The sequence below is a fragment of the Plasmodium inui genome (assembly GCF_000524495.1).
Source record: "Plasmodium inui San Antonio 1 unplaced genomic scaffold supercont1.13, whole genome shotgun sequence".
Taxonomy (NCBI): Eukaryota; Apicomplexa; class Aconoidasida; order Haemosporida; family Plasmodiidae; genus Plasmodium; species Plasmodium inui.
The window spans coordinates 567,010-580,023 of record NW_008481847.1 but is presented as its reverse complement, the minus strand read 5'-3'; the positions used below and the strand labels follow the sequence as shown (position 1 = coordinate 580,023).

Genomic DNA, 13,014 nt, shown 5'->3' with positions numbered 1-13,014 from the left:
AGAAATAATACATACATGTCGAAGAATTCTGCATCATCCCGCAGCGTCCTTATCATATAAGGCATACAATTCGGTCAACATGGGTAGAAACCATGCGCATATTAGGAGCAGTGAGTACTAGCTACTAGGGATTGAAGTATATCGTCTGATGCTACTTTTACCGATGCTGGTTTCATTCACACTGGAAGTATTACCGTTATTAGTAGGCGTCCCATTCACAGTTGTCCTTTCTATATCTTATGGACTACTTGTCTTAGGCGTCATAAGATATCCATATGTGCTTCTGAAAGTATCCGAATATCGGCAAACCTTCGACCGTATCAGTAAGCCTCGTTTTAAGGATTGTATATGAGGCGTGGAGAAATACATGTGAGAGAAGTTCTCGGTATCCTGTTCCAACATAGTAACTGATTATTATTGGAGACTATGTTGAGATGATAGCGGGGTTTCTCCCTCGCTGAAGAGGGATCGTAACTCCCATAACCCCTTTGTAATTTGAACAATTAGTCCCCTTTTTTTCTTATTTTGCTATCTACATCACGTTTCAACTATGTCCCGTATCGTAACATGGTATCTTGCCTTGACTAAGTCCATTATTTTAGTTTTACTTTAATATGTTTGTTATAAAACCGTTCCTGTGGTATGTAAAATTATGAATAAAGAGCCCCAATCTTATAGGTGTCCTGGATATCTTCCGAATGTTGCAAACTTATATAGCTATATGGATGCCTCATAACTTAATGCCAATACATCTCCTGGAATCAGAATCTGGTATACAATGCTAACATGGCTATATAATTTATTCCTGTCATGAAAGCAGGTTTCTCTTTCTTTTCTCTGGCGTCTACATTCCTGGAGCTGATCACGAGTATGTTTCATGTCTAACAGAAGGAAACTCACTGGTCCCATTTCATTAGTTTCTAAAAAGGGGAATTCTGGTGTCTTTAAAGGTGTGGATCAGGAGAATTCAGGAAGGATTTCTATGAGGGGTTATCAGTGGAATTATTATATGCCCTCTCTCATGTGTTTCACAATAGCTGTTTCTGTTTTCACTTCCGTTCTGCCTACTCGTTGTTCAATCTCTACATAATTTATCTTTTCCCTCCAGGTTGATATTAGGAGGGACATGTGACTTCTTTTTTAATCTTTGTCCTACTAACATGGGGGACGATGTATTAATTCATCTGTCACCCCTCAGCACTTTTACCTTCCCTTTTTGTTGTTTTGTATTTTTTTTACTCTTTATTAAAGCAGATCACGAAACAGATGAGGGTGCAGACACGTATTATAAGCATTCTCACACTGGATGCATTAGTACAACGATCTGTAATCAGGAATGATTCTCCTATGACTCAATAAATATCTGTTACATCCCTATAATTTCTTCCGGTTATTTCTGAATTCATTTGTATGCGGATCCATCCAGTCATCGTTAGAGGCATTACACCACAAAGAGTGCGATCGTGTGCACGACGCCTGGAATGCCGGCCTCTTATCCGTTGTTCTTTTTGTTATTTGGCCTCGGACTCTTCCTTAGAGAAGTAGATGACCTATATCCTCAAAGATGATTTCATATACGAGGAAGAACATGTCGCAGTCACATGTCCTATTAATTAAGTTGAATTCAAGGAGAAATGCCGAACTCCCCATAGTGTGTACAGCCAGCAAGACTTGGAACGCAAAAATTCTGTGATCAATTAAAAAGCAAATATTACAGAGTACGGGTGCAGGACCCCCAACGTGACTACTTTATGATCCCTGTCCTGAAATTAAGTTGGAACAAACAGCAAGAGGAGTTCTCTGAGTTGAAGGGGGAATCCTATTTCTACATAGAGCGCGCCAGAGGATATTAAGAGAAAACGAACATCCCCTTTGCAGATACCTATTCCGAACCCTTAGACAAGGAAATATCCCATACGTCACTGCCAAGGTAGCACTCTGCACATCGTGTATTCAACTGTACTTCTCACTATATAGTTCCTTCAGGTGCATCACTCCTTGCCTGTTCCTTGTATCAAGAGATGTTGAGGACTGGACACTTGTCCCCTTTGTTTCCTCCTCAATGATATATTACCTACTACAGTGAATCCGTATTTATCTGTTAATGAAGCCTATCTAGGCCCTATGTCTCTTTCTTCTTCCCTTTGCAAAAGGCCAGAAATCCCACATATAGGATCCTGGTATATTCTTATTAGGGCAGATCATTTCTTCTTTGCCCACCTATTTGTTATGTGGGGAGCAGTTAATATTATGATGTGCAAGGGGGTGTCCTAACGTAACGTATCTCGCCTTTATATTATATGGGACATTAAATCTGTGAATTCAACAGAGGACAAATATCAACCAGGAGAAATCGCCTGAGGATCCACCCCATAAGTGCACGGAGGTTCCGGGGGGAAACACGTGAGGGGGGTCCTGTGGAAACAATTAGGATCAGAAGTATATTGCTCTCGAAGGAAAACAATTAAAGAAGGGGGAGGTCCCCTATATATATACATATAGATAATATCTATACGGCACTATGGACAAGGAGCCTAACAGCGGCGAAATTGCACTATTGATGTATCAGCACCCGAGATATGTCTTTACCAGATTTGGCCGGGACAATAGATGACATTCGTGTCCTTATAAAATAATCCTGCAGTATATTCCTCTTCCACTTATGTATACATTATCACGTCCGCCCAATTAATAATAAAGGATGAATTTCATTTTATACCAGCACAAGTATGGAAAAGGAGGAGACTGAAATGCAAAGGCGCCCCTCCATATTGCAAACATATTATCATATTTGTACATAATACTCCATTGAGGCTGAGAGTGTTTTACTAGCTCCAGCAGGTTTACAGAATAGTCCTGTTAAATACAACAAAAATTTGCCTTAAGAACGAGATCCCAAACATAATAAGGAACATGTCTAGTAACATTCTGTACATATTGCAGAACTGTGATGGAAACCCAGGTAAATATAGCTCTATTCGGGTTTAGCAGGAACTTTCTCATGATTATTTCTCGAATTGCTCTGTGTAGGACTGCAGAGGAAATTATGTGCTCATGTTAGTTCCTCTTTGGTTATTAGAAGATTACGGATGGTATGTTGTTTCTTGGATATATCTAACTATAATTTCTTAAAGAAATCAATATATCATTCTTCATTCATCCGAATATGCCTGAATAGGTATATCTCCTCGATGTGTAACCGAGTGTATTCCTAGTTATCCTTTACTTGTGGATAGGGTCGAGGAATTATACAGAACAATGCACTTGTGCGACTGAACAACGTTTTGACCAATAAGTGGAAACTGATCAATAGAAGCTAAAACCTGAGTACTCAGGATATACGACATAATCCGGCAGCAGGGGACTATAAGCAATCAACCCTAATCCCTTAGGATTAATCCGTACAACAGAACATCAACACTTATTAAAGTCCCAGGCCTAACCAACTGAAACCAGAACACAACACGTGTACCGTAAGTACACAACTCAACAAGTAAACTCTGAACCACAGCACAGGAGGAATAGAAGCTAGATCCAATACCTTGAGATATAAATCCTGAACAGACACTGTACACGTCAATCCTAGGCAGAAACCCACGCACCTACACCTTCCAGCCTAAACAAAGAATTTGTGAATCTTAATCTATAAAACTAACACCTAAGAGAAACATCCGGGACATATACTATGAACGAACAATCTCAAACAGGGAACAGTAGAACCTACAGCCATAGGAGCCGACTCCAGATCCAAGGAGCTTAAGTGCTGAACCTGCAACCGTGTAGCGGACAGTGTAAATCGTACTCCATCGACAATAAGCCCCCAACCGTATACCCATAACTTACAAGTATACACCATAAAGCGCAAAGAATAGGGCCAAAAAAATCAACTAGAACCTTGAATCATGAACCCTGATCCATGATACATCAACCAAAGATCATAAAAAAGAGCAGCTAGAGAATAAACCCTGAGCCTGAAACACACCCCCAGAACAGTAAAGCGTAGAAACTGAACCACTAACCTCAAGAGAAAGTAATAATCCAGGAGCAACTCAACGAGGGACCACAAAAATGCTATGCATCAAATGAGCGATAGAAGCTCAACCATAACCTATTGCGCCAAAACAACACACCAGAACACTGAACCCAGGGGGCTGAAGAAGAGACCGTAACTTGTACAGATGAAAAATCAACAGGAAACTGTAAAGCTGAAGGCGAAACCCTGAAGCGGAAAGACTCAACATTGAGGAAGTTGCCACAAATCAACCACCCCCATGAAGAAGAAATCAACAAAAAGGAACTGGACCGCCTGAGGCCTAAGCAACAAACCGTGAGAAATTGAGCTGAAAAGGACACGTTGGAGGCTAAGGCATACAGATCAGGACTTAGAAGGAAGCAGAATAACCCATGAACCCAGGAGAGGACCCACGCACAAGGCTGAGCCGAGCGGACCGCCCACACCAACAGAAACGGACAGTATAGAAAGGAAAGTGTAAAAGTTAACGGCTAAACCATAAACCATAGGCGCAGCAACGTAAAAAATGAAACCTCAACAATAAAACATGAACCGAAAACAGTAAGCTTGAGCCCTAGAGCAAAAACCATCGACAATGAAATAAGGACGCTGAAGATTAAGACTACACCGGAAAATCTTAGACAGGGAAACCTACACCCTGAATGATAAACCTGAACCGTAAACCTACGAGACTGATCCTCTTCAACCGCCGAAGCTAAACATTGAAAGGTAAAGCGTCAGCAGTATATCTGGAACAGAAGCTCAACTCGTTAATAAGCCAGAATAAAGGAGCACCTAAGACTCCGAACAGATAAACACTAGACTGAAAAACCCCAAACCGTAAACCATGAGGCGTAAAGTTAAACCCCGAAGCAGAAACCCCTAAACCCCATGGCATAATCCCTAAAGAAGAGACCGAAAAAATATAAACCATAAGACGTGAATGAAAAATAATCGATCCAACAGGAGGAAGATGAAAACTGGAAACTGCCCCTGAAAACTAAACGCTAACCATGAACCACAAGCGTCAGGCAGAACCGAAACCCATTACACCGAACCTCATAAATCCATGACCATAAAGTACCAGTCCGCAGATCAGAGATCTAACAAGAAACCAAAAACAGTACAAATTAAAGCCTAAAGCGTCAACCCTAGGCTAAAAACCGTAAAGAATCGATCAAAAAGCCTACCCCCTCAAAAAACAAGCAGGAAGCCTTGAACGTGAACCATACAAACATAACCACAAAGTGTGAAATATAAGAACCAACAAAAGAAGCTTGGTGCTAGAACCCGGGAAGCTAAATCTAAACCGTATACCCCTAAACACCTAATCCTGCCCTCAAATCCTCAAATCCACGAAAATGGACGCCAACCCCAGAAGACTATCCAAAGGACACCAATCAAGTAAACCCCAAAACTAATCCCGAAACCGCCCCCTAAACCAAGAAGCTACTCCCTAAACCATAGAGGCAGCAGTGTGCAGCATAGACAAATAACACTAACCCCAAACGCCAAAAGTAAGGACCGAAAATCCAGAAGCCTACAACCTAAAAGCTAAGAACTAAACCTGAACCCGAAACTATAAACCGTAAACCCTACCCCTGAGGCCCGCCCCACATAAAACCTGAACCGTAAACCTAAAAGCTGAACCCGGAAAACTGAACCCTAAACCCTGAACGCTAAACCCTAAACCCTGAAAACTGAACACTGAAAACTAAAACTGAACGTGACAACTAAGACATGAACCTAAAGCATTAAACCTGACCCGTAAGTCCTAAAGCCTGAACCCTGGAAATAAACCCTAAACCCAAAAAATAAACCTAAACCCTAAACCCTAGGACTAAATCTAAACCGTCTCCCCCTAACCAGCTAATCATGACCAGGAACCCTCACATCTACAAAAATAACCCCCAACGCCTCAGCACTAATAAACCAACAAAAAGCAGGTAGAAAACAGGACTACTCCCTAGAAGCCACCAAAAGACAAGAACATACTCCCCAAACCATAGAAACTGGAGTGTAAAGCATAACCCAATAAGACTCCACATACATGCAGAAAATAAGGACAATACATACGAAACCATATGCCCTGGAGCCTAAAAACTAAACCTGATCCCAGGACCGTAAACCGTGAACCCTAACGCTAACCAATAGCCCCGATAAAACCTGGACATTGAGAAGAAACCATCAACGCTGAACCATCAACACTACCCCCTGAGCTCTAATAGATAGGCACTGGACCCTAAAAACTAACCCCCAAACCATAAATCCTCAAAACTGATCCCTAAGGCCTAAACAACCCCCCATGAAATCTGATCCTTGAATCGTGAACCTTGGACGCAGAACCGTAGCTCCCGTAAAGCCATAACCCCTTACAACTGAAATCTAGAACCAGAATCCTGAACAATAACCGCAGAATCCTAAACCCTGGGGACTGGACAACCCAACTAAAAACTAAACGTTGGAAATGTAAGAACTAACCCCCACAACATGAACCGTACCTCCTAAATCCTCCCCCCTTACACATAACAACTCAAGACTGAAATCTAAACCATATGCCATGAACCCTCGCCCATCAAAACTAAACCCTGACCCCTAAAAGCATCCTCTCAGACCTAAACCCTGAAACATAAACCCTAAACACTAAACAATAGGTCTAAGCGAAGACACCTAAGTCCACAAGCCTGAACCCAGAAGCATAACTACTAGAAACTGACAGCTAAACCTAAACCCTGAACACAAATCCTACACCCGGAGCGATAAACCCCAGAACCCTAAACAGTCAACCCTAGACAATAAAGCCTGAAACCTAAACCCTGAAAAATAAAACTGAACTTGAACCCTAAGGCCTAAACCTAAACCTTAAACCCTAAAACCTACACCTGAACCCCTGGCCCCTAAACGTAAACCCTAAGACCCTGAATCCATGAAACGCGGAACCAGTAAGCCCTGACCCTGGAAGGTGAAAAATAAACAATAACCGCGGAAACCTAATCACTGAACCCTAAACTCTAAACGAGAAGGACTAAAAATAAACCCTAACCCCTGGAACGTGACCCCTAAAGCCTCAACCATGAAGGCTGAACCCAAAAATCTAAGACTAAAAACCTAACCCATGAAATGAAACCGGACCCCTGAAGACTAAAACCTAAAGGGGCCCCTTAAAACCTGACCCTTATAGCCAAAAAATAAAGCATGAACCCAGAACCATAGACCCTGAAAGTCAAACATCAACGATAATCACTAACACTTGAACCCTAGACCTTGACCCATAAACCCTAAAACCTGAACCCAGAAACTAAAGACTAATCAGGTACGCCGACTCCTGAACCTCAGGCCCAGAAACCATAAGCCCTGAACCAAGTACCCTAAACCCAAAAGCCGTAACCGTAAACCCATAATTCTAAAGCCTAAACCCTAACCCAGTAAACCTAAGACTAAAAACCCAAAGCACAATCCCGAGGACCCCACTAAGAACCTCTCTGGAAATAGGCCCAAATCATAATGCCCCCCCACTCTCCACCTCTGCCTCCCCACGCTAATCCTCCGTCCGGCAGCTGTTCAACTCCAGCTGTCCTGTTCGGTCGTTAAAGTTCGCTGCGGCCCTACTCTCGGGATTCTCCTCTATCTGTTGCATTAGGAACGTTCTCCCCATGGAACTGCTCGGATGCGAGCTTGCTGCAGTCAGTTCCACTCCGTCTTCTCCTGATCCTGTGTCACCCTCGGCTCATAAATGGAGTGAATCTCCCCTTTCATCGTTAATCTTTGGCGTGCATCCTCTCTCGTCGAAAGGACTTCCGGATAAGTCCGCCTGTGCCGTTTGGAGAATGCTCCCCTTCAGCCCCGATCCCTCAATTGGCATGCCCAGTTAAGTAACCTACCCTCAACTTAGTCCGAGAGGAACGTCCCGTGGGTTTAAAGATTCTCTTCCAGGCATACCAAGACAGTGGGGCCATTGCTGCCAGTGCCCCGCCCGTCTGTAATATTTTGTTCATTATTCCTTGACTGTCGATTCCTGAAGCTGCTTCGAGGCCCTCTTCTTTTCTCAACTCCTCCCGTAAATATGCCTGGATGTCTGCCTCCTCTTTCTTGATCAGATCCTTCCCTTTCTGTTCTTCAACCTTCCTCTATAAAGCGTAATTGGACGGGCCATGTCTCTCATGTTTTGCAACGAACTAGAGCCCCTCCTTCGGCTCAAAGTTAACCATGAGCCGTGGTCGTATATCTCTTATCCTGTTCCCCCCCCCCTTCCTTTGGAATCTCCTTTCTTCTTCTGCTTGGTCATCTTCAGTTATGAAGCAGTACGTAACAAATTACCACACTCACGGAGGAGGTGGGGGGAAGCGACTACTGTAAGAGATTTAACCCAGTCTCCTGCCCCCACAGGCTCACTACGATTTCGTCAGGTAGTGTCGTATCTGCACGCAACTCAGGTATTGCCTGGCCCCGTGGGGGGGTCCCGCTGCGTGGTTTTCCTTACCTCGTGCTGATTCCATTGGTCTTCTTGAATCACCTCACAGTTTTCCAGTTTGCTATTCCAGATACAAACAGTCTCATACTGATCAGATTTGGTATTGCTGTTTGAGCACTGCAATCCCCTCTTCCAGGCCCCTGAAGACTTCAATATCCCGCTCCAGAATGAGTCCTTGGTTCCGTCAAAGTCCACTTGGTATCGTCCGCTTAGGGGAGCCTTCCTTCCACTCAAGAACCAAAATGTCATAAGCTTGGCGGCTAATTCCTTACCCCCCCAAGATCTTAACCCTTCATATAGTGCTTGACATACCCCTCTACCGCCTAGAGTTACCCAGTTGTTTCTTCCTGCTGATATATTGTTCAGTATCACGAGCAGGATTGATATGATATCCATACATTCTAGTAATGTTCTATGCCTCGTGTCTTTCGCTTGGATCCTTTCTTTTGAACCTGCATGTTGCCAGTGCTCCATGTCTCTGTTGTATGGACATCTTTTGCTGTCTCTTGTGGAATTTATTATCCCCAGCCACTCGGGCCCACACTGGTTCTGTTTATAGACTGTTCCTTCGCTTCGTTCGAGCTCTAAATTACTCATCCATCCTTCTAAACCCTGACATATCATCTTTGCCCTTTGCCCCAAGTTCGCTAGGGAGGAGCCAGTTTCGGTTAGGAGATCCTCCCACCTCCCGTATGATATTTTAGCATTCCCCTCCGGTTCATAGTCTTTGAGTTCCTCGATCCTTAACCTGTGCCATGGGGCGTCGTCTCCCGTCGCTTCGGACTTGGCCCGCTCTGTAATACTGTTTAGATAGTCCTTCAGACTGGTCATCGTCGTTATATTGCTGTCAATCCTTCACTTAATACGCTCTGGTTTTCCTTGTTCCTTTCCCTTCAGACCTTGCCTTCTCGGTCCGGGATATTCCTGCCGTCCAATTTCTTCCTGATATCTTGTCCCCTACTCGACTCGGTCCTCCTTCCTGTCCCCCTACATAATACCCCCATTTGGGGGCCCCTCTCCTTTCTCCACCTTCCAGTACTCTCCTCACCCTCCGGACCTGCCTCGGGAGTCTGTCGTCCCTCCTTCTACTGTTGTGGTGTAGGTTCCTTTTGGTGGGTGTTGACGCCTGAGACTTCGCCCTGGCTTGTAGTCAGTCCCTTCGTCCATGTTCCCAAACGAGATGTACGGATTCCTTAGCGTTCTGCTCCAATGACTTAGCCGCGTGTCTCGTGTTGTTGGCCGTGGGGCAAGTTTGGGATTTCGTTGAGGATTCGGCGCCCCCCCTCCTCGCCGTTTTCTCTTCTGTTATGCCCCTACCACCCGCCCCTCCTTATTGCTTCTCTTGGTCCTTTTCCTAGGGTTTTCCCTGGCGGCTCACTCCCCCTCCTCCTGCTCTCCTGCTGGATCGGGGGCTCCTTGGTTTTCAACTGGTTAGTATAATCTCCTCCCACTCATCACTTGCTCTGTTCTAAGATTGAGCCCCTCTGCTTTCTGCCGTCTCTGAATCTTAATCTTTCACTATGACTCCTTCTCCCCCTAGATAGCTCCTCTGCTCCTTGTTGGTGTTTCTATTTTCATGATTTGGTGAATCCTTCCGATATCCCCTGTCTCCTATCATCAACTTCTTCCTTAACTCACATTTTCAACTGACGGCAAATAACTCCCCCCTCCTTGTCTCTTCCCTCCTTAATCTAGCTCCTGGGCTGGGAATCCCCTTTTCGGGACTTCTATCCTTGGCTATATGATTGGTCCTCTGTGTTGGGGTGTCTTAGAGATGAATGAGGCACCTATTGACGTGGCCTAGTTGGTTTATAGTTCTCTTCCCCTTCTTCAGCCTTGGCAGCTTCTTTTTTGGACTCTGGTGCTCCCTCCCCTTACTTCGGGAGACTTGGGCCTTGGTGAATTTCTTGGCCCTATTCCTATCTCTTCATTTTTTGCTTCTGTCTTACTTCTGTCCCCATTTTATGCCTTTTTTGATGTGTCCTTGTCTGTGCCTTGACTGTCTACCTCTCCACCCTGACTTCGTGTTCTTTTGTTTAGCTGGTTTCTCCTCACTCTTCTCTTTTTTATTACGCAGTCACTGGTGCCTTCTGCCATTTGGTCTTTTCACTCCTCTCAGGCTCCCGTGCTCTCCGCATTTGGCTGGAGCAATCCTTCCTTTGACTCTCTTGCAGAAGGAGCCTTCTTCTGGCCCTGTCCTGGATTCCTGTATTGGGTCAGTGCATTCCTGCCCTGAGGAGTTGTCCTTCGACGCCTGATATAACTTCCTTTCTGTCTGTCCCGGGGGTATCCCTGTTTCCATGGCTCAGGTGCCATCAATCCTTGCCCTTCCTGTCTTAGAAGTACTCCCTTTCTTGGGGCTGTCTGAGTCGTGTTCTGCTTCCTTGAGTTTCTTGCGGCTTCCTTTGGCCACGTCATAGCCAGGTTGACTTAAGGCTCAGTTGCTTTGGCGATTTCACCCTTAGTCGACAGCTCCGGGGTTCTACTTTTCCTTTGGGGTGTTTTGTGGAATGCCAACGTCGTGTCGCTCCTAGTTACTCTTGTCTCCTGGTTCCGCCCAGCCGATTCGTGGTCGTCTCACTGGAGCCTGGGTCCCTCTCATTACTTTCCGCTCGATTCTTCTTCTTTTTCGGTCGGGAATTTGCGTTGTTTAGACTCTCCTCAGCCGTTTATTATGTGGTCTCTAGGTGCTCCTGTTTCGTTCTGTTAAAATTGTTGCCTCCTCTTCTTATCCTCCACTTATTCCTTCTCGGAGCTTGTCTTCTTGCTTCGTTTTCTTCTAGAGACCTGACACTCCTTTGCTTTACGCTGACTTCTTCTTGGGAATCAGGAGTGGTTGTACCTAAGATCCGGAGCTATCGTCCTCTACCTAAGTCTGACTTCGGGGTTCTCTCTTTGAGGCTTGATGGTTGATTCTTTTGCCCCTCCTCTCTTCCTTTGCATTTCCCGCTAGTTTTGGCCTGCTCTCTAGTTCGATTTTTAGATGGGTTCGCCTTGTATTGGGTGGGTAACTTCTCCTCACTTGTCCATGCAGTTGTCGTCTCTATAGAAATTGGATGTGAACTCAGGTTTCCTTAGTTGGAGCTGATCCTGCTGGCACCGGACTCTTGGGGACTGACTTTCTTTCCTTGGTGGGATTCTTTTACCTGTCCTGCTGTTTGTCGGGTCGTTCACCTTCATCATTATTATTTTGTCCCTATTGGGTTGGTTCTTAATTTTTCTAGCACTATTCACTGAAGAGAGGGTCGCCTGTTTATGAGAGGTTAATTAGATATGGTTGCTATCAGATGCTTCGGGATTTGTTCATTTTTTAGTGTCTTCCTTTCTCTTGTTCCTTTTTCTCGACACTCTTTTTCTTGTTTCCTTATTGTACTTATCCATCCTTACGGGACTACAGGATTTGCTCTGTGGATTTGACCCGTTTCGTCGCGTTCTGCCGGTTCTATGCCCCTCTCCGATTCAGCTCTATCCGCTTGACTATTTCTCACTCGGCAGTTCGGAAACCGTGGGGATTTCCTTCGATGGTTTGTACTCCATCTGCCCGAAGATATTCTGGGGGCTTTATTCCATTGTTCTTTAGGATTTGGCTTAGGACTCTTTTTGGATTTTCTTTCACTTAGGCTGCGGAGTTGAGATTTTTCGAGTTTCCAGGTTATTTTCCCTATGGCCTCCCTTTGAAGACTAAATTCCCTTTTTGAAGACTATTCCTTAGACGGGGGACTTGCTTGCTGAAAATGTACTCTGTCTCTGCAACTGCTGTATTGGGTCTCGTTTGATAGAGGTGGGTTCGGGTGTTGATTTTTCCTACTACTTGTTGGATTCTGTGGATTCAGCCTTCTATGATATGCCGCGGGGATTTTTGTCGGCTGAGTACTCCTCCCTCTGTTACTTGTTTGAGGAAGATTTCGGTACTGATCGATAGTACTGTTGCTTGTTCGTATTTCTGGGTGACTTTCCTTTTCCTTTTATGTGATCTGTTCGCTTCTTTCTTGTAGTTGTGCTTCTATGAGATTCCCTGCCTCGGTTTTGACTTGTTTTTACCTTCACCATCTTTGCGTATTTGTGCTCAGGCTTATCTGCAGAGTCCAGGCCGTTCCTTAATCTCTGTATTTTTTTTGGGGGCACAGTGAACTACTATTCCTTTTATTGTTGACGTATCTTATCCTTTCGGGGGTTCAAAGACTGTTCTTGGGGTGAATTCTTGACTTTCCTCTGCCCTTCTTTTTTAATGTCTATTTCGTTGCGTATCTGTTTCGCTTGTGTTTTGTCTTTTTACTCTTGCTGGTTGTGCCGTTGTTACAGTTTCTCCACTCCTCAGAGCTTCTTGCATGGATTCTTTGTTGCTGGGTTGTCTATCCTTGGTTCCCTTAGGATTTCTACTGCAGTTTATTTTGTTTTCAGTTTAATCGCATTTATTCTCGGAATTATGAAGAGTTATTGGGGGGCTTGAGATTTGGCTGCTGCTTCCTTGTGTGGAGTTTTTCATAATTTGCCTCGGTTCCTCCCTTATTGGTTGTTGCTTGGCTTTGTT

General features: G+C 44.5%; 3 protein-coding genes across 3 annotated transcripts in view; 1 reads left to right on the top strand and 2 right to left on the bottom strand.

Moving 5' to 3' along the window:
- C922_03308 (hypothetical protein) overlaps positions 1-121 on the top strand; it is a gene marked incomplete at both ends in the record, with an annotated part of 782 nt that extends 661 nt beyond the window's left edge. Inside the window, one exon of the mRNA XM_008818900.1 lies at positions 45-121. Within this exon, the coding sequence (XP_008817122.1) occupies positions 45-121 (77 nt within the window). The remainder of the gene's footprint in view (positions 1-44) is intronic.
- A 7,429-nt stretch (positions 122-7,550) lies between these two features.
- On the bottom strand, positions 7,551-9,314 carry C922_03307 (hypothetical protein; the record flags this gene model as incomplete). Its single annotated transcript, XM_008818899.1, has 3 exons — positions 7,551-7,733; positions 7,894-8,139; positions 8,493-9,314. The coding sequence occupies 3 exons, from the start codon at positions 9,312-9,314 to the stop codon at positions 7,551-7,553; spliced, it is 1,251 nt and encodes a 416-aa protein (XP_008817121.1).
- Positions 9,315-11,501: 2,187 nt separating this feature from the next.
- On the bottom strand, positions 11,502-12,020 carry C922_03306 (hypothetical protein; the record flags this gene model as incomplete). The annotated part of the gene is made up of 2 exons (XM_008818898.1): positions 11,502-11,716; positions 11,972-12,020. The coding sequence occupies 2 exons, from the start codon at positions 12,018-12,020 to the stop codon at positions 11,502-11,504; spliced, it is 264 nt and encodes an 87-aa protein (XP_008817120.1).
- Positions 12,021-13,014: the final 994 nt, after the last annotated feature.